The sequence below is a fragment of the Drosophila nasuta genome, chromosome 2L, assembly GCF_023558535.2.
Source record: "Drosophila nasuta strain 15112-1781.00 chromosome 2L, ASM2355853v1, whole genome shotgun sequence".
Classification (NCBI taxonomy): domain Eukaryota; kingdom Metazoa; phylum Arthropoda; class Insecta; order Diptera; family Drosophilidae; genus Drosophila; species Drosophila nasuta.
In genome coordinates this window covers 9,916,269-9,942,940 of record NC_083455.1, presented here as the reverse complement: position 1 = coordinate 9,942,940, position 26,672 = coordinate 9,916,269, and the positions used below count along the sequence as shown (strand labels likewise).

The window sequence follows — 26,672 nt, the reverse complement described above, 5'->3', positions numbered from 1 at the left end:
AATCTACATTAATAAATCATGAAAAAGAGATTCAGTTATGTCGTTCAGAAATCAACGATTTAAATAGGACATCAGAGAATATTAGAGAAGAACAGAAAAAGATTCAATTGAAATTCAAGGAAAGTGAAACTAAGCTAATAGATAAAGTAAAGGAAAATCAGTTATGTCAATCTGAACTTGATAAATTAAATGCCACAACGTGTCTCCCTTTCGGAGGAAATCCCAGGAGTTCATCAACTCAATGTCTCTGGCATAGGTTTATTCAATGTTTTGTGTGATAGTCAGTTAGCTGGACCTGGATGGATTGTAATACAACAACGAGTTAGGGGAAATGAGAGTTTCGGTTCTTTTGAAAGTGATTTCTTTCTCGGATTAGAGAAATTACATCACGAGCTTGCAGCGTTTCGAACTTTACATACATTTTGTTGATAAGGATGGAAGTACCTACAATGCTCGTTATGACGACTTCAAAATATCTGATGAAGATAATGGATATTCACTGAGTTTGGGTAAATTCAATGGAACTATTATTGAGGATGCGATGAGAGAAACTGAAAACTTGAAATTCTCAACATTCGATCACGACAACGACAAATATGATGAATATAATTGCGCAGTCTCGTATGAAAGTGGCTGGTGGTACAATTCTTGTTCTTACTGGTAAATATTGCAAATTTTTATTTACGAAGGAATACACATAATTATAGATTTTTGTTGTTTCTTATGCAGTGATTTAAATGCACGATATGGGCTAGATTTACGTTGGTGGAGCGCTGAAATTAATGAAGTTAAGATGCTAATTCGCCCCAAAGATGCGATAAGGAAGTGATAAACTGAAATGCTGAAATTCCCATATTTGACTCAATTACGTAATCATTTACATATATACAATTGGTGCATTAAGAAATTGGTGCATTTTATTGAAAAATAAAACGATCGACTATTTAATGCAGCGATTTAATTTTGGAATGGAAATATTTCAGTTTTTATTGCATTTATTGTATCTTTTGATTTAGCAAATTTAAAATCTCTAGACACTTTCAATAGAGGTGCAAATACTTAAAAATCAGTGAACTTTCGATTATCCTGTATATATCCTTTCAGTCGAACTTTAAATATTAATGTGATTTCAGAAATGATCTACACATATTCGTTTCTTATCTAAACATAAATGATGCAGTTTTGTTACTAATAATATATACAAAATTTTGTTTTTGAAACATCAGTTGATGAAAAGGTAATAATAATTACACAAAGCAGTGTATTACAGGGGATGCTATAAGTGTATTTATTTTCTTCTTATTAGACAGATAAATTCGACCAACAAATGGAAAAACAGTGCCGGATTTATAACTATACAAGTAAGAAAGCTACAATCGAGTGTGCTCGACTGTGAGATACCCGTGACTCATTTTGAATAAAAGCTAAATATTACGGTATTATTCTCAAAACATATCAAACATACTACAAAAATACTTATAATATACCAAATGGTATTTTTGGTATATCAAGATAGTACCACATTCAAAATACACCATACACGACACAATATACCAGATTGTCAGCCAAAGCAACTAAGACCCCTAGTAAGTAGGCGTTTTTGCGTCTTTAGTTATTATTGTATATCGATTTTTTTTTATTTAAGTAGACGGAAGTGGGCGTGGCCAAAATTTGAAACAATCTTGATCTTCGGGCAAACAACAAATGCTGTCAAAAAAATTATAGTTCTAGCTCTTATAGTCTCTGAGATCTAGGTGTTAATACGGACAGACAGACGGACAGACAGACGGACATGGCTAGATCGTCTCGGCGTTGATTCTGATCAAGAATTTATATACTTTATGGGGTCGGAGATGCCTCCTTATGCCTGTTACATACATTTCCTGCAGGCACAAAGTTATTTTACCCTATGAGTAGCGGTTATAAAAATCCTCAAACTTTTGCCAATAGTTCTTAATAATATATTATTCCATTAGTAGCATACGCATAGTTTTCTTTATAATTATTACACAGATGTTACAACATAATTATATTGAGCTGCTCCTGACTCTATTTTAACTACAAATTATACAATTTTTCAGCCAGAAATCTGTTGAGCAAAGTTCATTCTAGCTTGTTGATTTCAATTAAGTGTAAAATATTTATATTTTTCATGTAAGGTGTTCTAAAAATGAAATATTTGAAATAAACTGTGACATATTTAATACATGGAAAGAACAAATACAAATGTGTATTGTGTTAATATGAGTTTACTTTTGCAGAACAAAAATGATTTTGACAATAGAACCTTCAGTTCAAATATTCTTTTGTACTTTGTACGCTTTTATCAAGTTGTTTTTAATATTTTTGTTCTCCATGGTAACTTGCCCTAAGATAAGTTCTTTCATGCAGTGCAAAGACATATTAAATTCACATTTTGTGGGGGTGCACGATGCTTGGCATTAATTCATCATTAGGCAACACCTGGTTAGGTTATAAATCACGCATACGCCACATAGTACCAGCCACAGAATTTATTCGAGTATGTACTTCACATTATATAGGGATAGAAATATTTGTTTCACACACTCACGCAGTTTGGCAAATCGCCAAACCTGGAAACCACACGCATTTTTTGATTTAATTATTTCATTCACTCCGTCTCTCTCTCACAGTTTGTCTTTTTCGCTCTCGCTAAGTGGTCGGCAGACACTTGAAGATACCAAGTTGCACATCAAGTTGCAGCTGCATTTTGTGGTTCCCCAAAAAGTTGCGGACTCGAAACTTTGCCCTGAATTTGTCATCATCGTCGTCATCGTTGTTGTTGTTGTTGTTGTCGTCGCTTCCCTTGTATTATTTTCCAGTTGCCAAGGCTGTCGACAGCTTTTAAGGTGGCAATTCGCAATTCGCAATTCACAATGAAATCCCGTTGATGACTGCACAAACATTTGTCATACAATGTTGGATACTCGAGCGAGTTCAAGTGGCTTGGCTGCAATGACAAATTCAACAGGAAAATTGCTTCGTTTATTTACAGCTGATAAACTTTTTACTTTGCTATTAATGTTATGCGATATGGTTAACTCGTTGTTGTAATAATTCCCTATCGTACACAAGAATTTTATTTTGCGGCTAAATGTCAAGCAATTTAATTTGATACTAAAACATTTTCTGTTTCAAGGATATCATAATTACTTTAAAAATAACAAAATAATCAGAGATTAAAACATATTTTAAAGCTTTTGGGTTTTAAGTGTCTTAAAAACTGTCAATTATAAGTATATAAATTTATTGTAGTCAACACTTATTAACAGCTGATAAAGATTTTACTTGACGGTAAAAGTTATGTGATATCGTCATCTCTTGTTTGTTTGTAACTCCTCATCGTATTTACTCTGTGGCTTTAATGTCAAGCTTCATTTTATATTAAAGCATTGTTTTAAGAATAGCATGATTACTTTTTAAATCCCCTCCTAGGTTCTACTTACCTTTTAAAAAACCAAAGAATCAGAGATACAAACTTGTTTTTATCTGCGTCTAAAGTTCCTTACTGATTGAAACCTGTAAATTGAAACTACAAAATTTTAATGAAGTCAACTCTTTAAGCTACATTTACAGTTGATAAAGATTTTACTTGATGATTAATGTTATGTGATATCGTCATCTCTTTGTTGTAATATCATCTTAAACAAGACGTTTATTCTGTGGCTTTAATAAAGCCTTGTTTTAAAGATATACAAGACGTTCATTTTGTGGCCAAATTTCAAGCAATGTAATTTGATTACTTCAAAAAAAAAAACGCAAACAAAATAATCAGACATACAAAGATGTTTTTATCTGAGTTCAAGTGCCTTAAAGATAGAAACGTTTAAAATAAAAACTTCTTTAGAGTTGATAAAGATATTTTTTCATTGTTGCAATATAATATATCCCAATTTTATACAAGTCGTTTAGTCTCAGGCTAATGGTTTCAAACATTATTTAAAGAATTGAATGCTAGTTTTTATTAAGAGTCTAGAGAGTGTTAAAGAAGGAAACCGTAAATTAAAAATACATAATTTAAATGTCAACTCTTTAAGCTTATTTAAAGTTGATAAATGTTAATGTTATTTGATATCGTTATCTCTTGACTGTAATAATTCTCTATCGATTATTCTAAATAATAATTGTCAAGCAATAGAATTTTTTATAAAAATATTTTGATTATTTTTTCAAAAATGATCAGAGAAACAAACAAATTTTAAAGATTTCAAGTTAGAAAACTGTAAATTGAAACTACATTAATTTAATGAAGTCAACTTTTTCATTTGATAAGCATTTTACTTTGCGGTTAATGTTATGGTGCAACTTAAAGTAATGACGCTTAAAACAAAATAATTAGATATATCAACATGTTATTAAATTTCTGAGTAAATTAAAACTACATATTTTGAATGCAGTTTACTCTTTGACCTTATTTAAAGCTGATAATTATCTTAATTGGCGGTAAAAATTATGTGATATTATATTATAAATCATTCTGTGTGCACTAAAATATTATTTAAATAATTGGATATAAGTTTTTAATAAGCTGAATAGTTAGAACTACAAATACATCCGCAAGTTTCTAAAATGAATTAAAAATAAATTATATTAAAACTACGTAATTTTAATGTATTAAACTCTTTGAGATTATTTACAGTTGATAAAAAACGCACTTCATATTGTTCACTGATGGTTGTATGGTAATAATTCTCTATCTTATACAATTCTAAGTCTAAGTCTAAGACATTGATTTGAATAATAGGATGATAGTTTGCTTGTATAACTTTTTGCTTTTAAAATGCCTTAAATTGAAATACTTTACAGTGTATGTAATGTATTTTTAAGTGATGAAATGATTGCTTAGCTTTTAATGTTATGGGGTTAAAGTTAGAACGAAATATAATATATTCGAAAGCTATAGACTAAGTAAATTAAGAGAGAATCATTGTGTAATTTTAAATGGTTATTGAAGTTTATATGCTAGCTTTCAATACTAGCTCCGATTAGATTGAAACTACTTAATATAAATGTAAGCAACGCTGAGAGAATAAAGTCATATACTCGTATATTTAATATTCTTGAGCATTCTATACTCATAGAAAATGAGCACGTTTCTTGTTAGTCGCTTGGCTGGACACAAGTTGCCGTCATATTTTTTAGCTGAACTAGCATTTGGCTAACAATACATTAAACGTCCTTCTCATAAATTTTCCCTCAGTCAGCCATCAACCGTCAACTGTCAACATAATCGTTAAATTTCTTGCATTCCTAGCTGACAAGCTAACAAGCGGAATTTGTTGTTGAGTCGTATAATATTTTAGTTGGTTAATGACAATTATTTCCATTGCTTTGAGCTACGTTAAATATTTATACAGAAATGCAAGTGAGAAGACCCTCAATTTGCTGTTGAATTATCATTTTCAAGTGCTGGGCAATTTTCGACACTTTCGCTTTGCACGTGCTAGTTAATAACAAAAACACTTTTCACTTTTTGTTGTCGTGCCAGAAGCGTCTGAACACTCAGACGAGTTTATAAATTTACCCAGTGTCGAGGGTTGATCGATGTGGTCTTTTAATTTGCATGTCAACGGTTATTTAGTAGAGTAAATGCAGTGTAAAACTAAAAATACAGTGAAAACTGATTTCAGCAGGTATTCATCTTTGAAGATCAACTTAAAGGAGGACAAATTCCTCTGTAAAGAATATCGAAGTGTTTGCTTAAAAGAATGTCCTTCTAATGGGGATTTTTCCTAAGTCATTTGTGCTAACTGTCCGACTAACTGTCCCGCTAATGGGGGGACTCATCATCAACTGGTAACAGGTAGAAGGCAGCAATATTAACCCAATAAAATGTACACTATTTGATAATGCAATAAGGTTGGGTCATTAACATAATTTGCATCTCTTACTAACCTGTATTTATTTAAATAATAAATCGTCTTTACCTGATAAACACATTAAATGCGAATGGGGATTTTCGCTAAGTCATTTGTGCTAACTGTCCGACTAACGGGGGGTGTCCTGCTAGTGGGGGTACCATTTGTACTAACTGTCATACTGGCTGACTGATTCACTCATTTATTTAATAATTGAACTATTAATTTTTAACAGCAGAAAAAAAGCATTATTAACCCACTAAAATTTGCAATATTTGATAAAGCTGAGTCATTATCAGATGAAATGGATGATGCAATTAATCTTTCACTAATTCAATAACTCTTTTTTAACTGATAAAATCATTAAAGGCAAAGAAACAACTTTTATTTATAACCCATGTGATAATTTCTCTAAAATTATTTAAATGTTATCTTATCCATAAAATTTGCTTAATAGGCACCCAATTTTGATTCTTCTTGCTTCAAACTTAATTCCAATTGCTAAAAGCATTAAATGATCAGAAACGGAATATATTTATTTTGTAAATTATAATTTGAATCATAAAATCATTTAAATCATACCTTATCCACATAATTCCCTCAATCGAAATCCAACTTATAGTGACCGAGAAATATATTTGAATAGAAGAGTTCCAAATTTCCCAACTTTTTGTTTTTTGCTGTTCTAAATATTGACGCACCCCAACTTAGTCATCTCACTATCTGCACTTTGCTTATCACTGTCTTCACAAAGCTCTTGCAAAAGCTCGGCTTACCATGCGGGGCAGTGGCGTACAGTCGAAAGCTTAGCAGTAGAGAAAAGCAATTAGACAAAGTAGACGTATTTATTGTCTCTCGGCAACCGAAATTTTTATAACTTCACGTGATTCTGCAATTTTATAATCTGGCAAAGAAAACCAGATCATCCCCACAATAGTGAGAATATATGCGAGCATAGACGCATATACATAAATATATATACATATATCAATAGTGCAGTGATAAATTCGAAAACTAATACAGGTATGAAGTGGAAATAATTGTGAGTGCAGTGATAACCAATATCTCTTCATTATACAAGTTCGGCTCATCGAGCTCGGCACTGACGGATGTTAGCCTCTCTAGTGGTCCAATCAACCTCTATGACAACTATAGAGCGCTGTGTGACCCTAGTGAACCCTAGTATCAATAATCCATTGGGTGCACGAATTTGGTTGGACGTCACAACAAGTTTGGCTGCTCATCGGAGCACCAAAGAATCTGATTCTGACGGTTCACCACATACACACAAAGATCACGGCCTGGCATTAAATTGATTATTAATGGATCGTATGTGCCTGAAGATCAGGCATACACTGGATGAGTAGCTCGTTGTACAACAACAGTACAACAATCCACAATGCAACAACAATAAATTCTTTTTATATAGTTTCAATCATTCGCTGAGAAGCGACACGAATTTCATCGTCTGTATCTTCTTGTTATTTTACACTAAATTAGTAAACATAAAAGCAATAATTGTAATAGAAAATTGTTGAGGCATACTTGTGGATACATCAAATTGAAAGAATTCTGATTTTTGGTACATTTATATTAATCATCTGTATATTTTTTCATATAGCACATTATCATCGTAATTTATTCGGCACTTATCTTTGTCATGGTACCACGACCGTAAGAAAACGACATCTGAGTAAGTTACTTTAAAAAGTACAAGTTACAAATGGTATATTTTATGATACAAATGTGCCAATGGGTTAAATGAATTTGTCCCGAGTACGCTTCAGACTTGAAGTCATTTAAATATTCTTATTTAAATATTCTTAATCATATCATATATGTATTCAACAATCAGAGTATCATGAATATACTTATATTGCTAATTTTTTTTAATATGGTCTGTCGAGTCAACGAAGTCGAGTATATAAAAAAATGAAATATGAACTAAATTAGGGGTAACTTATAAAAAAAAATCTACATTTACCATGGTGGGGAGGGTAAAGATGAGGAACTTAACAACTAGATTCCTCTACTAGGTAATTTCTTAGAAGGAAACTCCACTGAAGCCTGTGACAGTGCGGAATCTCTTTTAATTCTTCATTTTATTTTCTATTTTCACGGACAATCAATGACTTTTGAAGTCTGACAAGGTTTTGGTACACTCTTCGATTCATCATTCTTCAAACGGAAATGTATTTGTGCCCAATCATAAACTTAGGCTCAGCAATTTGTCTTTAAGATGGAAGACAAGTTAATCGATAAACGAGTTCATAAAATTTAATTTTCCTGTCAAACAGACTTCTGAAGTGACCCTCGCAAGTGTGTGTGTGTGTGTGTGTGTGAGTGTGTGAGTGTTGCATACATGAATTCTGCTCTATGCCTCTTTCACTCTGCTTGACTCGCTGGCTGACAGAACCCGGTTGACGGTTGACAATTTGTTTTCTTTTTCGGACAACCAACAACAAGAGCAACAAGAAGATGAAGAAGAAGGGAGGGAAGGACAACAAACAGCAACAGGATGCCAACAACAATCAAAAAAGAAAATCACTTGACTTTTCGTAGTTGTCCTTGTCGCTTGCAGAGAGCATTTGCTTTGTGCGTGGGACGAGCCTGCTGTTGTTGTTGTTGTTGTTGTGCAAGCGAGGGGAACGAGTGTAAAAAACTTGAACGTCAGCTCACACACACACACACACACACACACACGCATACTCACCACACATTCATATACGCGAAACACTCAAGCGGCTTACTGTATTTGTGTGTGTGTGCGAGGGAGAAAAAAAACCAAACACCCCGAAGCGAAAAGGGAGAGGGGGATAAGGGAAAGTTGGAAGGGAATTTGGAACAGCCGCTTGTAACCGCCAAAAACATTTTGCTAACGATTTATGTCCGTTGCATGCTCTCTATTTGGGTGCCATGTATGAGATAAATTTCTGCTACTTTTTCAGTTGCATTTGCAGTTCTCTCTCTCTGTCTCTGTCTCCCTGTCTCTGTCTCTGAGTCTGTCTTGAACAGCTAACCACGGCATGAGCACACACTCCCAACTCTGGGTTACAGCAGCATCAATTATTTGACCGACAATTGCTGCAAGCAATTAGTTTAGATTTCAAGCGCTCAAATTGGGAGTGGGAAAGTTTCATTTGCAGAGCTAGCAGTAAATAGAATTGTAAAAGTCGATAAGCATAAAATGGAATCGGGGGAAATTTCAACTGAAAATCCATTTGCACTAAGTAGTATTTATCTTCGAATAGATGAAATTTCTATCGCTCGAATTTCCTATCCAATTAGATAGAAGAAGATTGATGTGTAATCAAGTAAACAGAATTGTATAAGTCGATAATTATAATAATTGAGAAAGTCCAGTAAGCTCGATTGTGAAATACCCGCAAATCATTCTGAATAAAAACAGTGCGGTATTATACTTAAAATATACCACATTTGATATTGAAATATACCGAAGGATATTGTTGATATATCGAAATACTAGAACATTATAAATATACCAGAGAGTGCAAAATATACCAGATTGTCAGCCGAAAGAAATTAAATCTCGCTTGCAATATGCGTTGTTTTTCAATACAAATGTATTTCTTAAATTACTTCGAAAACTTTTATCCGATCGAAACCATATTTTTAGAAATTATAAATACCGTTGGCATTATTATAAATTTGTTTAATGATCTTAATGTTTCAATAAGTCTATTTCTTGGGGTAATGACAAATATGACAAATTTCGTTCCTTCAATATTTGAGATACAAGCGCACTATAGAATACTTCTGGGGATATTGAAGAAACGGTTCCTTATATGAAATGAAATAATATAATTCTTTTTACAATGAAATGAAAAGAATTCTGACTGTCGAAATAAACAATTATGATAATATTCAATTCAAATTCATTGCACAAAGTTGTGTTCACTTATGAATTGAATAAATTTAAATAATTGGAAATAATTTGTTTTATATAAAGAGCGAATTGTATGCAAGGAATGTGAACAATGTTGTAAAAGTGAATATACAAATTATTTGATAATTTATATGAAAATTTAATTGCTCAAATTGTATTCACTTATAATTTGAATAAATTAAATGTTTTCAGAGCATTGTAGAATGAATATTTAGAAAATTAAATGGAGAGTAAAGTTAAATTAAGGATAAACATTTACTTTAATTTTTGAAGCTGAATTTTGCAAAAAGTAGAGCAAGAATAGAGATGTGGAGGATAATTTAAATAAGACAATTTAAAACTAGGAGTTAAAGGGTAACATTGAGCCATGCATTCTGTATTCTAAACTTTAGCTTGTTCGCTTATGTTCGCTGGAATCACGCTTAGTTTAGCAGACATCAAAGTGTCCTGCCGAAAATCCAATGATTTGCACATTTAACTGGCCAAAAGGAAGGTGGTAACTGGTAGCTGGTAGCTGGCTGCCTGGATTGTTAGCCAGCAAGGAGTGAACTGGTTGTAAAAGTTTTAATTAAACCAACTTTAAGCTTTTAGTGCCGAGGGCTCGTCGTTGTCAACATGTGAGCACACAGCAGGCAGGACACATGTTGTAAGGACAGCAGGCGAGAAGAGTTCTCTCTCTCTCTCTCTTCCTCTCTCTGTCTCACTTCCATTGCAGGGATTCCCTGGCCAACACATTAAATCTGGCTTTTTACAACACTTTTTAGCCATTAACACTTCGCACCCCAGGAATGAAACGATGGCTTTAAAAAATATATTAGAAGAGAGAATACAGAACACAGAACACAGCTGCTCAACTCAACCATTTTCTGGGTTTAAAGCCCCAAATCCTTTTACGGCCTGACAGCTGGTTGTTTCGGTCGTTTTTGGAGTAACCGCTGTCAGTTGACCAACGAAGCGACAAAAAATGATGTATCGCTGACTAAGGGGAATGGAACATGGAGCAAACATGGTCAAAGCCAGCAACCGACTGAGCGACCGCTTTGTCCCTTTTTCCTATTTGTTAAGTTACACCTACAAAATGTTGGCAGCGAAAAACTACACGGAACGAGAGAAGGGCCGAACTCCCGTTTGGTTGGGGAGTGCATCATTGTCCACGCCCCCACGTTGTTGAGTGGGATGTAGAGTGGAAACTCATATCATTGGCGTTGATTATGGCCGAAGCGTGGCTTTGTCAACCTTATGGGAATCAACTGCTGCCTGCGGTTTTCAGTTGTCCCCTCTCGTCTCGTCTCGTCCTTCTTTGTGTCCGAGCTGTCACTAGACCCTTATCCCGGCACAGGACTCTTTGCGGTTGTTTTTATTGTTTGCTATATCAAATTGAATCATTTTGTAGCATGCGATAACTGCGAGAGGTTTGTGTCTAAGCTAAACATAACAGCGACTGTTACTGTTACTGTTACTGTTACTATTAACAGCAGCTGTTGATGTTGCTGTTAACAGCAAATGTTACACAAGCTTTGTCGTTTATTTCAAATATATTCGAATATATTTTTGTACACATTTAATTTATGCCGCGTAGTTGAACAATGGGCTGCCATAAATTAATGTTCGTCGAGCACGCCAACCCCTGAAAATGATTTGACACGCTGCTGTTATTTACGACATCAAGACTAAAACGCCTGGCGACTAAATAAACAAAGATGAGGTTTCATAAATTACCGTGTGTGAAAGCCGGCCACAGCTTAAAGGTGGCAGAAAGGGAGAGAAATTGAGTGCAAAAAAGAGAGCGAGGAAGTGATTTTTTTTTTTTGTGGGAGAGCTGCGTGCTTGGCTCAGCTGTTTTTTGGCTAACATTTTAATATTGTTGTTGTTGTTGCTATTGGTTTTCTGCATTTGACAGTTGCGACGGGCGCGCCCTTTTATTTTTGGCTGCATTCCAGTTTTCCTTTTTTTTCCGGAGGTAAACAAATGATTTGTGGGCAAATGCTAACAGCAGCCAGTTGAAACCAGTTTTTATAGCAGCCTCCTAGGCGGCGCTGTTAAAACAGACACACGCTCTCGCTCTCGCTCTCGCTCTCGCTCTTGTTCCCACTCTCGCACTGTGGAGCTCTCTATTGATTTGTTATTAATGCTGTGCGCATGCGTTGAAGCTGAACGCTGCAAAACTTGAGACACCGGCCATTAAAACGAATACAGGGTGATTCAACCACACGGCACAAGTTGACTGCAGTACAGCTGCCGCTTTGCAAGAGAGCGAATGTGAGAGCGTGAAAGTGAGTGTGAGTGTGCGGAAGCGAGAGTGAGAGCGAGAGAGCGCGACTCTTTGCAGATTTTTATGGCATCTCTTGACATTAACATTTTTTCAACACTCTCTCTCAATGTTTCTCTCTGTTGGCCATTGCAGGGGTGGCATGTGGATAAATTTTGGCCGACATGGATCCCAGTGCTCTACAAAACATGGATCGGGACGCATTAAAGAAGCAAATCGAGAATATGAAATATCAGGCCTCTATGGAGCGCTGGCCGTTATCTAAAAGCATTGCTGAGTGAGTAAAAAACAAAACGACAAATACAAAACATAAATAATAATATTTAATAATACGACAGTGTTTTCGATTTAAAATAAATTTATAAATAAATTTGCGTGAGTGGCAACTCAAAAGTGTTGTTGTGTGGCTGTGAGTGTGTGTGTGTTTGGAAATTCGTGGTGTTTGTCTAGACGCGCCTCGTGGCGTGGTCCAAAGTTGACACAGTGCTGGCCTAAAATATTCATACACTTCTTGTTCTTCTTCTTCTTTCTTGGGGCCCGACGAGACAAACACCTGAGCGCGCCCTGAGTGCTCAACCGGGCGTTCTGTTTGTACTTGCAAAATATTTACATAAATATAAAGTTGTTGTTTTTGTTGCTGTTGCGGTGGTTGTCGTCGCGGTGGTTGCTGCTGCTTCAGACCCCGCTCTAAACTAGTATGTTCGCCTTTCAGTCTATACCCAGTTAATGTTTTTCGCCGCCCCCCCTGTGTGCAGGGGTTGAGGGGCTTACAGGGGAGTGTGTAGACAACGACTAGACAAAAGTTATATACATGTGTTTCTCTCTCTGTTTTGATGTGCCTGTGTGTGTGTGTGTGTGTGTGTGTGTGAAAGTTGAGCATCCCCCCGACAAAATGTTTCACATAAATTCGCCGAGTGAATTTGCAAAGTTATGTTTGCCCAGAAATATGTTGATGCAAGTATTCGTGCCACAGCAATTGATACCTATTACAACTTTTTGCCCACGCTCAAAGCGGTTTTATTGTCCAATTTTGTGCCTATTACAACTTTCTTTGTCAGACTTTTGTCTTTTGGCTTTTAGCTACAGGCTTTTTGCTTTTATATCTACAAGCTCGCATGTGTGTAGCTCATCAAATTAGAATTGGTTTTTAAGTACTCTTCATTTTAACTTTAAACAAAGTCTTTCTAATGGTTCTGGCTTTTAAATAGCATCAAATTAATGCACACAAAGAAGCTTTTTCATTTGCTGGTAGAAACTATAACTCTTTGTTTCCTATTAGCTTATACTGTGTTGAGATACTATAACTATAAGAATGAATAGCAAATAGTTAAGTACACAGAAAAACAAACACGTTCTAAAATCCAGTATTAGATCTTAAATCGAGGTTATATGATGTCAAAATTTAACCAAGCAAGTAAACTCTTAATTCAATATCAAAAATCTAATAAAATTCCAGATAACCAACTCTTGTTTCCAGATTGACAAAAATGTTCCTATTGAACTAAGGCAAAATGTAAATTGTTTAAAGTAAAGCAAATGATGATTATGTGTTTTTTTTTAAATAAATATATATTTTGTTAGTTGTGTATCCTTATACCCGATATTGTTCTTAGGTTGGTATAGAAATTGTTTCTAAAGAAAATTGTCAATTACAGGACTAAAGTTGATATTTATAAATATCTGATATTAAAGTAATTTGTGAATAAGAAAGTAATTGTACTCATTTTAACTCAGATGAACAATACAATAAAAGTAATTATAATAGATATTAATGTAATGTTCATTATTCTTTATGCGCATTTACCGCAAAATCGATATAATCACATTCATTAGTCTGACAGTCTGTTCATCTGATAAAAGCCCCATAAACTATAAACGTTAATGACAATAATCAAATACTTAGCATGAAATTTGCTTTGATTTTCGCCGCATCTTTTTTTTATGCTTCGAAATGCATTAAAACCGGGCTATGAGTATATAACATATATTTATATGCTTTTCAGCATAGTTTATATTGCAAATATCTTTGGGCATTTCTTTTACCTTGTGAATTTAGATTTATTTGAATTTTGAATTAGGAACAATTTGAATTTGAAGCAGAGATAAATTAAATTTAAACATTCTTTTATTTTTATGTTCAACTTCCGTTGAAAAATTTGAAGAAGGAAAACTTGCTTAAATCACGATTATATGATGTCAAAATTGAACAAGAAGGTGTATTATTAACTCAAGAAAATTTTACAAAAATTTTAGAAATTCAAGATTATAATCTCAAGAGAGTTTCAAGCTTTTTTCGACCTAAAATTCTTAACTCTTTAAATTTTTTGCAAGCCACTATTCAATTTACATTTTGTTCGCTTTGTGTATGAAGTTCATATTCATAGTCAATGTTTCAAATTTCTATGGAATATATAGATTTTTTTTTAAAGAAGAAGAGATTTTGGTAAATGAAATTTAAATATTATTTTATTTTTATGTTGAACTTTCGCTCGACTGGAAAACTTCTAAAAATTTTAAATATGAATAAATATATTTAATATATCTTTAGAGCTTCTAGCGAATTAGTTAATGCATATTTAGTTTATTGATAATCAAAATGCGAAGCTCGCTTTTAGTGTTATTTTATTGCATTTAGTGTATAAATCAATTGATTTATGCGCAGCTCTTTCTCTATCCTGGGATTGCATTCAAAGTTGTCTAATGTTGTTCACTATTTTTGTGAGCATATTTAAAACTGTAATTGTGGCATGAAAATGTGGCAAGGTTGCGCTCAACAATGGCCATGCCACACAATGTGAAACGTGGAGCTGGCGCTGTTGCACATAAATCACAATTAATGTGGCGTCTCTCTAATGGCCAACTTTTAATATTGTTGAACCAGAAAACAAACAGCGCTTTCCGCTGTTTTAGCCAACTGTGACTGCAGCCAATTTTTGAATAAACAAACGGAGTCGGAGTCAGAGTCGGAGTCAAAGTTGTCCGGGGTTGGCTAAAGCCGTAATCAGACCCGTAGCCATAAACGTATTCGGACCCGTGGCCATGGCTGAAGAGCCTGCGATTTAGTTAAACATTTAGTCGCTGGCTAATTATGAATAATTAATTGGTATACAGCAGCATGAATTTGTGTACTCGCTTCTCTCTCTCTCTCTCTCTCTCTCTCTCTCTCTCTGTTTCGGTTGCTCTGGGGTCTCAATGAGGGCTTACATCACTCTGTGCTTGTGTGGCCTTATGTAATTTATTTAACCTATCCTCAACCATGTTGAGCTGGCTAATCCTTTTGCATTTTGTCTGCATACCGAATGCGCAGCCTAATTCAGCGGGGATTGAACCTTAGCTGCTGCATTACTGATTTACATTTTTAATTTATTTATTTATTAATCAGCGTGGCGCAAGGATTAACTTTAGAGAGATTACAACTTGTGCCTGCTTTTTTCTATACTGCTGTGCTTAGGATTTAAGAGTATTTGAGTGTTAAGCAAAACATATTGACAACTCTCCTCTATTATATAGTATTTATATTTAAATGATTTTCTTATTTGATTCTTAAATATCAGAAACTGATTTTAATCCTTCAACTAAGTCCTTTGGCTTTTATTTTTGTTTCCAATTCCTCGCTTTTTTTCAATGATTTAGCTTTTGACTTGCAATTGAATTCTTTTAGATATCTGAGTACAAAGCAAAATGCACAACAAATCTACTGTTCTACTCGCAATCAGCTAAAGTATCTTGTAGATATTTGAATTCTACTTAATTTCTCATTTTATATATAAATTTCTGCAACCAATTTTATTCTTTAAATTTTCCCTGGATATCTTATGCATTAGCTTAAGTTGCATTTGAATTATTTAATGCATTCGATGTGTTGCTTTAATTCCTATACAGAAAAAATATCTTGAGGATTTTATTTTATATTTATTCGGTGTTCACATTTCGTTTATAAGACTCGGTCACCGAACTATTTGGTTTCTTTTTCTGCTCTCTTTTTATTTGATATTTAATGCATTTATTTTCGACTAGAGTTGAAAGCAAAACAAATTTACTACATTACTCTTAAGCAGCAAATGTATCTTGTGAACACTTTATTTGTATTTAATAGATTTTCACATTTTATTCTTTAAAGCCAGTTAGGAATTTTAAACCTTCAATTAAACACTTTGGCTTTAATTGGTATTTTCAATTTTGGCGCTATCAATTGCAGCTGCAAACGTTGTCATTGCATTTTTGTGTCTTTTGTCAAACAAACGATGGCGATGGCGATGACGATGGAATTCTTCAGTTTATTGTGTACAAAATGTTGACGCTATTTAAACACTCTCGTAGTGAAATCAAATGGAATTTAACTATCAAATAAACTCGACCAACAGCAAAACAAATAAGTAAACAACAAAAAAGTATAAAAGTATATATGTACATATATATTTTTAGCTTTGATTGCGGTAATCGAAGCCAAGTCAAACTCAAACTGAAACACTCAAACTACAAATTGAAATACAAATTGAATTGAAGTTCGAACAAACGTTGTGAATTATCCAATAACGTTCGAGTTTCGGGCATTTATAGGGCATGACAAATGCAATTTTATAGAGCGATTACTGCTCGATTAACTGCTCGATTAATCAGCGGCAGCTGTAAAACGAAGCAAATTAGTCAAGCGTATAAAGTACATACATACACATTGAAATAGCAGTATGATACACACATACACATAGAAATAGCAGTATATAACACACACATAGAGAGCAACTTTACAAAATCAAAGTCAATTAAATTTTGAGAGGCGAATTCGTAGCACTTGATTGATGTACAAATTGCACTGACTGACCACCGTTATAGTGGGAGTAGGTCTCTCGTATGTGTGTGTGTGTGGGTGTGTGTGTGGCTGGCAGGCAGCTCGTTAAGTGCAGCAAACACCACACATTACGGCGATTTGGTTGCAACGAACGAACGAACGAACCAACGAACCAACAACGTGATTGTCGAGCATGACGAAATGGAACCCAATTCTTTGGTCGCCTCGCTTTTGGTTTTTTCGGTTTGCGCAATCATGATTGATTGACACCCTCAGCGGGAGTGTGTGTGTGTGTATGAGTTGTTGCTGTAACCGCACACTCACACACTGTCATGTTGCGTGACAGGCTTTAAGCGGTTGCTCGACCATCGCGATGGTCATTTCACTGTTGCAGGCCACAAAATGTTGTTGCATACATTTTGGGGCGTCGCAACTTTGGCCCCGGGCCGGGCATCTATTTCAGCTTAATGCTAAGTCCAAGTTTTGTGGCTTACTTTGTTTTCCCTGCAAGCAAGAAAGAGGGGGAAAGAGAGAGAGAGAGAGAGACAGAGTGAGAGGGGTGGATGGGGGGGGGGGGTAAAACTTTTGCTTGTTGCTGCAAAGTTTCGCCCTGGACTCCAGGTGCTAAAAGTTTTACGTGCAAGCTCCTTATATAATGTTAATATGCCCGCCGCAAAACTCAGCTTTCAACTCTGTCTCACTCTCCCTCTCTCTCTCTCTCTCTGTCTCTCGTCCTTCTCTTTGCCTGTCTTTCTATTTTATGCTCTCCATATCGACTTCCGTCGGCATGTAAATCTGTTGTGCATTTTAATTTACCATCAACAAGTGCGAATTTATTTTTAGTGTCGCTCGCAGTGTCTTATAAATAAGCCAAGTTATATACATACAAGTTGTTCGATAATATTGAACGACTAAAACATACCCTACTCTCAAATTAGAAATTAAATTGGAAATAAGAAATAACCTAAAAAGTACCATCAATAAGAATGATTACTTAATCTGCAATGATTTAATAGGATAGTTCATATTTCTGATGATCAAAATGCTATTGCAAGTTTAGTGAGTTTGCTTAGTCAGTCATCAATCAATAGCAGTCAGTCAATCAGAGAGTGAAGATGTCATATTTTGTGATCCAATGCAAATTAGTGCTATGATTTTATTTAAGTATTTAGTTAATCTGTCATATTTTATAATAAACCTCAACATTTGTTATACAATTCAGTGAGTTTATGCATCAATCATCAGTCAATGAAATTTTTAAATTGAATTAGTCAGTCAGACAATCAGAAAGTCAATAGGTGAAAGCAATCAATGAGTTCATCGATAATCAAATGTGTTTCAAATTGTCTATTATTGATTAAATATAGCTATATAATATAACCAGACGTTCAATCAAAAATTCTGTCAATCAATATAACAGTCAATAAATCAATCAACAGGTCGTGAAGTCAAATCATCACTCCATTAATCAGTTACCAAATGTGTGTAATATTGAGTATTATTCATTTAATGTAGCTATCTATTAAAGAAAAGAAAAGACAATCAGACGCTCAATCAACAATAAAATAATTTGTCAATCAATATATGAGTCCGTCAATCAGTCAACATCTTAGTCATCACAATGATTTCACATTGCATAAGTAGTTCATCCAATTATTTAAAATTTAAATTTATACTTAATTTAGATAATCAGTTGATTGACTTTAAAATTAAGCTGATTTTTTTTTTTATAACAAAGCATTGTTTACACAGCTTATCTGAAATCTAGAGCTAATATAACTTTTCAGATTATGAACCTAGGGTATTTCTGTAGGCGAATTACTTTGACTTTTCGTGCGTAAAATTGTGTTTTCTCTCGGAGGCTCAACGAGAAGCGAAAAAGAAAAAGAGATTGAGAGAGAGAGAGAAAGCAAGAGAGAGAGAGAGAGAGAGAGAGAGAAGCCGAAAATATTGTAGCTTGCTTTTTGGCATTTCATTTTTCCTGTTGTGAGTATGGGAAGGAGAGCAAGTAGAATTTCCTTTATTTTTGTATACACTTTTTTATATTTTTATGGCAATTTATATATATGTTGGGGAAGCAACAAGAACAACAATAAGGCATGCGAGTAGAGCTGCAGTTTATGGCTGTGTGGTTGTCGCTTTTGTTGCGGTTTATTGTGGTTATAAATTCGGAAATGTATGAACGAGTCTCACAGCCAGACTCGACTCAGCGGATGCATTTTCCACAACGCAACGGGGTTAACCCAAAAAAAGAAAAACCGAAACTCAATTGGTTTTTTCCTTTGGGTTTTTTCCTTTTTCCTTTGGGAAGCGAATTTAATGCGACTTTGAAAAATATTTGGCAATTTATTGCAGCTAAATCTGCGACTAACAATTGATTCCTTTCGTGGTATAAATACCCTTTAACAGCTTAGGGGATTTAAAAATATAAAAACATATAACTAGGGTATTGTTTAGCTTAGTCAACTAGAGTTTGCTACAAATTTTATGAGCTCTAAAAACTGCACAAGCAAGTTCTATGTTCCGATTGAAAGAAAGTGTTTAAAAACAAGAGTCATTATTATTTATGGACTATAAAAACTGGACGTTGATAATAATTTACTATCGAATTAAAAGAATGCGCAGAGAAGACTATTTTTTTATACCCGCTACCCATAGTATAGAAGGGTATTATAACGTTGTGCCGGCAGGAAATGTATGCAACAAGTAGAAGGAGGTATCTCCGACCCTATAAACTATATATGTATATATATTCTTGATCAGCATCAACAGCCGATACGATCTAGCCATGTGCGTCTGTTCCGCAATATTTTGGTTTCGAAATGGGTAGCGGGTATCTCACAGTCGAGCACACTAGATTTTCCATTTGCTGGTCGAATTCATCTGTCTAATAAGAGGAAAATAAATACACTTATAGCACCCACTATAATACACTGCTTTGTGTAATTATTATTACCTTTCCATCAACTGATGTTGCAAAAACAAAATTTTGTATGTATTATTAGTAACAAAACTGCATCATTTATGTTTAAATAAGAGACGAATATGGGTAGATCAATTATTAAATTACATTCATATTCAAGGTTCGACTAAAAGGATATATACAGAATAATGATAAGTTTACTGACTTTTAAGTATTTGCACGTCTAGTGACATTTTAAATTTGCTACATCAACACATACAATAAAAGCAATAAAAACTAAAATATTTCCATTCAAAAATTAAATCGCTGCATTAAATAGTCGATCGATTTATTTTTCAGAACGCAATTTCTTAATGCACCAATTATATATAAATGATTACATAATTGAGTCAAATATGGGAATTTCAGCTTTTCAGTTTATCACTTCTTCATCGCTTCGTTGGGACGAATTAGCATCTTAACTTCTTTAAAGTAAATGAACTTATTGCTCCACCAATATGGAACTGGTGCATTTAAATTACTGCATGAGAAACAACAAAAATCTATAATTAATGTTTTCCTTCGAAAATAAAAATTTGCAATATTTACCAAGGAGACCAATAATTGTACCACCCGCCACTTTTATAGAAGAATGCGCAATTACGATAATCAACTTTGTCGTTGTCGTGATCGAATGTTGTGAATTTCATGTTTTCACTGTCTCTCATGCTATCCAAAACAGTTCCATTAAATTTACCCAAACTCAGTGCATATCCATTATCTTCATCAGATATTTTAAAGTCGTCATAACGAGCGTTGTAGGTACTTCCATTCAGAGCAACCAAATGTATGTAAAGTTCGAAACGCTGCAAGCTCGTGATACGATGTATCTTTCAAAAGAACCGAATCCTTTGCGAAACGTTGCCCAATCCCTATCGAAACTCTCATTTCCCCCAACTCGTTGTTGTATTGCAATCCATCCAGGTCCAGCTAACTGACTATCGCACAAAACATTGAATAAACCTATGCCAGAGACATTGAGTTGATGAATTCCTGGATTTTCTCCGAAAGGGATGCATGTGGAACTTAATTTATCAAGTTCATATTGACATAACTGATTATCCTTTACTTTATCTATTAGCTTAGTTTCACTTTCTTTTAATTTCAATTGAATATTTTTCTGTTCTTCTCTAATATTCTCTGATGTCGTATTTAATTTGTTAATTTCTGAACGACATAACTGTTTATCTTTTTCATGCTTTATTAATATAGATTTACTCTTCTCTAATTCCAACTCAAGTGTTTTCTGATGTTCTGTTTTATTTTTAATATTCTCACTCAATCTCTTTATATTTTCATCTTTTTCAATTAATCTAGAATTAAGAGATTTTAATTGAACTTGACAATTTTCTAAGTTGGTGGATTTATCTAATAGTTGTTTTTCTAATTTAAGAATAATATTTTGTTGTGAATTAATTCCAGATTCAGATTTATCAACCTTATTTTGACACAATTGCAAATCGTTTTCCCCTTTGATTACTTTTTTTTTATACTCATTTAATAGAGCTGCCTCCTTCTTGAATGTTTCATGAATTTTTACAATTTCATGATATTTTTCCATAAGATCAGAATTTAATTCACTTATCTGCTTTTCCTTAGTTTCACTTTGTTCTAACTCATTTCTAACCTGCCTGAAGTAATCTAGCAAAGGTTTCACAGTCTTGTAGTTATGAAGCCGGCACTGTTCTTCCATTTTTCGGTCTTCACACGTCTGATAGGAAGAAAACGTATACACTTTAATCACTCTTTATTCTTGTTAGTATTATGTCTTTGATCTCACTTCATCTCCAGTTGTTTTAGCCACCAAGAATATTTGAAGGACCATCAGTAAGAAAACTCCGTTATATTTTATTCCGCCCATTTTAAATGTTTCGACTGCCTGCAAACAAAATGAATTTGGAACTGAATTTCGTTATTTCGTTAAAGTCATTGAATGTTTGAAGCGGATGTGGATTCCGCTCAATTGATCTGAACGAGAGAGGTCAAGTAATGATAACCTAGAGTCTCTGCCCTAGATTCTCTTTCGGCAGAAGATTTTTCAATGTCAGATGATTTCCTGTTTATTTTTTTAAATTCGAAGAAATAAAAAAATAAAAGCTCGGATCATAAAATCATGGCTTATCATTAGGAATAAAAATAGATTCTGTTCTGTTTGCTCCAAGCAGCTTCTCCTTGAAGACAAGTCGACAACAACATTGTTTTCAATTTCTTTCAGTCGTGTGTTAACAGTGGGGTAAATCTCCGAAGTACTCGAAATTCTGCTCGAATACTTTCAAAAGGACAATGGGACTGAGTTTTATTAATATATATGCTGACAACTATTTGGTTAGCAAATTTAAAAACAACTTGATTAAGTTAATAAGAGTATAATTTACTTTTAATACCCGCTACCGATAGGGTAGAAGGGTATTATAATTTTGTGCGGGCAGGAAATGTATGTAACAGGTAGAAGGAGACATCTCCGACCCCATAAAATATATACAAGTATATTCTTGATCATCATCAACAGCCAAGAAGATCTAGCCATGTCTGTCTGTGTGTCTGTCCGTGTGAAACACTGGATCTCAGAGACTATAAGAAATAGAGCTATAATTTTGATAGCATTTGTTGTTTGCACTCAGATCAAGTTTGTTTCAATGGATAAAAACGCCTACTTACTAGAGGTCTTATTTGCTTTGGGAGACAATTTGGTATACTATATTTTGCAGTCTATAGTATATATTGAGTTTAGTACCATAGCAATACACCAATATACCATTTGACATATTTATAAAGAATTTCGTTATTTTATTTCTGTATATTTTAAAAAATACCGCAATATTTTGCTTTTATTCAAAATGGGTAGCTGGTATCTCACAGTCGAGCACACTCGACTGTAGCTATCTCACTTGTTTTCAAATGTATTTTATGGGGTAGTTTTGACTAAAAGCGTGTTCTTTTTAAATAATTCTTGAGTAAAAACGGTAGGAAAACAGTTGAAAGAATTGCAAAATGAAATACGTTTATTTAAATAGTAGAGAAGACAATTATAAATAAATAAGAAGTATTGGTAAATATTAGAAAACACAATATATATCATCAAATAAAAATAAATTTAAATAATTAATATATTAACCATAGGTTTAAGTATTGGGGAATTAAATAATTGAATTTAAGTAATAGGAAAACAATTTTGAAAATATGGAGCATTATAAATGAGTTTTAGCTTCAAGTAATTAGAATTCAATTAAATATAAATTATGCATAAGTTGGCTTTTGCAAAGCACAAGGAACTTAAATTAAATTATAATTTTACATACACGTTTATTTTATTGTGTACAAAATATATATGCGAATAAAGTACACTACAATAAAGTTTAAACTTTATTGTCGAAAGTTCTGTGGATGATATATGAAGAAGAAGCAGAGCAACTAAACTAAATGGAGCCTGAGCTGAAAGCGCAAAGTTGTGACAAATTGTGCACACTGAGTGCCAAAAGACGACGCCACGAAGCTGTTGTATGCTATTGTCGCGGCATATTAAGCACAACTTTTAAACAACACACAAACACACATACACAAAGCACTTGCTCTTATAAGTCAAAATGGCTGCAGCTAAAATATGAAGCATACTTTTAAGGGCCAAGTGAGGCGATTTGCCTTGCTGCACTCAGTGCACAGTGAGTGCAATTGTCCATGGTCATTGGCCAACTAATTGACACTGTCAGCATAAGGCAAGTCAGCACTACTTAACACAGGCTTTAAACCGTTTTTGTGTGACCCACAAAAACATGCAAATTAATTGGCCTAAGAGGAAAAAGAGGGAAAGCATATGCAAAAGGATATGGGCAAAATGTACTCGCTTTTGTGTCTTCAGGCGTCGACAGACTTCAGTGTTGATGTGACCTTTGTTTGCACAAGCGGGTGTGGCCACTGAATTGGATTAGTGGTTTATTCAATTTAATTTAAATGCAAAACAACATTCTATAAAGTGCTGACTTCATGCCCAACAACAGCAACAGAAGCGAAAGAAGAACGCGTAAAACAGTCGCCGAAAAGGAGAGAAAGGATGTAAACCTTCCTTTCTTGTAATTTTGTGAACTGTGTTTAATATAATTTAATAAGAATAGGGTTGAACGATTGCCAAACGGTTGCTTGATTGCTATTGCCCCCCCATCTTCATCTCCGTCCGCATCTGCTCAACAGGCACTTGGGACGCGCAATTGAAATTGCTGAAATTGTTTCAACGTTTTCGATATTTTGCTGAGGGCATTACAATTTAGTCGCGAAACGTGGCAGGCATCGCAAGAGTTTTGGAGAAGCAAAGCACTTCAAGTTTTAAAGTCACCCTACGGAAATTTAAAGCTTGAAAATGTATGTTTATGAATTGAAATTTATTTCAACTTTATTATTCGACTTTGAATCGGCATTCGAAATATTACTCTGAGGTTTATTTAGATTAATGTTGTATTTAGATTTATGTAATAAGCACTTGTAGGTAATTTAATTATCTTATAAATTTAAATAAATTATTTATCGCATTTAATTTAAATATTACTAAATATTGTGGGTGTTTAAAGAACATTATTTTAATCCAACAATCGCTGCAGGGTTCAAGGAAAACCGCAAAAAAATCTCTAATCAGATTAAATGAAAGATCCCAAAATGAGTTTGTTTCTATTTATTATTTATTTCAATTAAATTTAGATGTCGTTTAACTACTTAACAAATCCAAATAAAATAAATATAAGTTAGATTTTTCATATATTTATTAGATTAATTAGAATATGAAAAATCTCAATTACATTTATTTTTGTTTTTTTTTTATGTTGATTTATTAAGCAGTTGAAGCTAAACAATGCTAATTTCGTACCAAACTTTTATTTGTTTAAAAACAACTTGCGGCAATATAAACTAGATGAAATCACTTGAGACTTCCTCTCATATACTTTTGCTTTTATTTTGTACCCAGGTAAACATTTTATATGGATTGTAAATACAAATGTTTCACTAGATCTTTTCTTAACAATTTTCTTGTAAGAAGAATTTTTAGCCAAATCGCTTTTCATTGATTTGTAGAGAAAAACTAATAACTAACTTTGCTGTCATATTTAGGGTGCAATAAATTTTGTTATAGAAAAAACATTTTTAATATTACTTAACTTGTCAGCTAAGAAATAAACTGTAAAAGGAGCAAAGCCCATAAATAATATAATGTTGGGCTTAACGGCGCAAGAAATTGAGCGGCAACCGGAGATGGAATCTGGAAACTGAAAACTGGCGACTTTCGAGTTGCGACTTGCGAGTGGTGAATTATCAACTTGTCGGGGCAAATAATTTACTCGAGGAATATGACAAACACCTGCTGATTGCTTTATCGCTACACGTGGCACACACTATAGTATAGTACTTTCCACACACTTTTTGCTGTTCCCCTACTCTACCTGATGCGTTACGCTCGACGTGGCAACGTGTCAGCTATTTATGAGCACTTTTCGCATTTTATTTTGCATACAGAGAGCAAAGAAGCGGCAAGCTTAGCATTTTTCTTTTTCCATTTTGCTGTCTTCTTATACTCTCTTTGTTGCTGTTGGCCATTGTTGTTGCTCTGTCCATTGTTGGTCCCTTTGTTGCTGTTGTTGTTGTTGTTGACACTTTTAATGTTGATTAATGGCAGCACAGCAAAGTATGCCATAAAACATGCCACACATATAAATGAATTGTAATGGCAACGACAGCAGCAGCAGCAATAGCAGCAGAGCCAATTCAAGCAGGTTCCTCACCTCTTATACGTGTATAAGACTCACTGTGAGTGCGAATATAAGTGTGTATATACGAGTTTTGTAGTCGAATTGTCTACTTGCATGCAATTTTTGCCTACATATCTGCGAGTATCAGCTACATTAATCTTGCTCGAGCAATGTCAAAGTGAATTATGATACGCCAGTTCTAATCTATTGCTCAGCGTTGGCATTTTACATTAACAAAAGTAGAGCCCATAAATAATGCATTCGCCAAGTCTTTAAAATTGAAATAGACGAATGTTGTGGATGGAAATCGGAAATTTCATAAGGTCAAAGGATATGACTGTTTCTAAACTTTATAAGGTCAAAGGACATAGATGCCTGCTGCTACAAATGAAACACATATCGAATTTATAACCGATTTATTCTCCCTTATTTACCATACTGTGCGTTGCATCAACGCATTAAATAAAATGTTGATTGATCACTTGAAAATCAATATTGTCGTTTGCTTCAACAGAACTGCAAGCGTTGCATTTATTTCTTTGTTTATCGAAAGCTTAATTAACACACTCTTAATGCAAGCTTGCCATAAAATTGAATGTATGATGATTGTAAAATTATATTTAAGTGGAAGAGCGAGTTCAACATCAATACATATTATTATAATACTTTCCGTAAGAACATGACTTTGTCATTTATAGTATTTAATGATTGTTGTAGAGCAAACGTAAGTTTTGTTTATACCCGCTGCCCATAGTGAAGAAAGATATTATAATTTTGAGCCTACAGGAAATGTATATTTGGTACTCTGGTATATTTTTAATGTAGTAGTATATACTATACACAAAATAACACCTTCGCTATACTTTAGTATTTTTTATTATTATTATACCAAATATGGTATATGATACACTTTATTATTGTTCAGTATATGAATTTGGTATATACTAAATAGCAAATATAGCCTTTGGCATACTTTTGTATTTGTTTAGAATATGAATTTGGTATATATCATATACCGAAAATGGACCTTGGCATACTTTATTATTTTTTCAGTATATTAATTTGGTATATACTATATATCAAATATACCATTTGGTACATTTCAGTATTTTTTCAGTATATCAAGATGGTATATTT

General features: G+C 33.9%; 2 protein-coding genes across 3 annotated transcripts in view; one reads left to right on the top strand and one right to left on the bottom strand.

The window, feature by feature from the left end:
• The window catches only part of LOC132783606 (guanine nucleotide-binding protein subunit gamma-e), a 78,013-nt gene that overhangs the window by 25,879 nt on the left and 25,462 nt on the right, over positions 1-26,672 (top strand). For both annotated transcript variants that reach the window (XM_060788877.1, XM_060788876.1), the window contains one exon: positions 12,191-12,332. In XM_060788877.1, the coding sequence (XP_060644860.1) occupies positions 12,220-12,332 (113 nt within the window). In that variant the 5' untranslated portion in view covers positions 12,191-12,219. The remainder of the gene's footprint in view (positions 1-12,190; positions 12,333-26,672) is intronic.
• LOC132783604 (angiopoietin-2-like) lies at positions 20,063-21,686 on the bottom strand. Its single transcript, XM_060788874.1, has 3 exons — positions 21,587-21,686; positions 20,356-21,517; positions 20,063-20,287 (listed from the first exon to the last, which is right to left on the bottom strand). Exons 1-2 carry the CDS (start codon positions 21,665-21,667, stop codon positions 20,579-20,581), a joined length of 1,020 nt encoding a protein of 339 aa, XP_060644857.1. The 5' UTR covers positions 21,668-21,686; the 3' UTR covers positions 20,063-20,287; positions 20,356-20,578.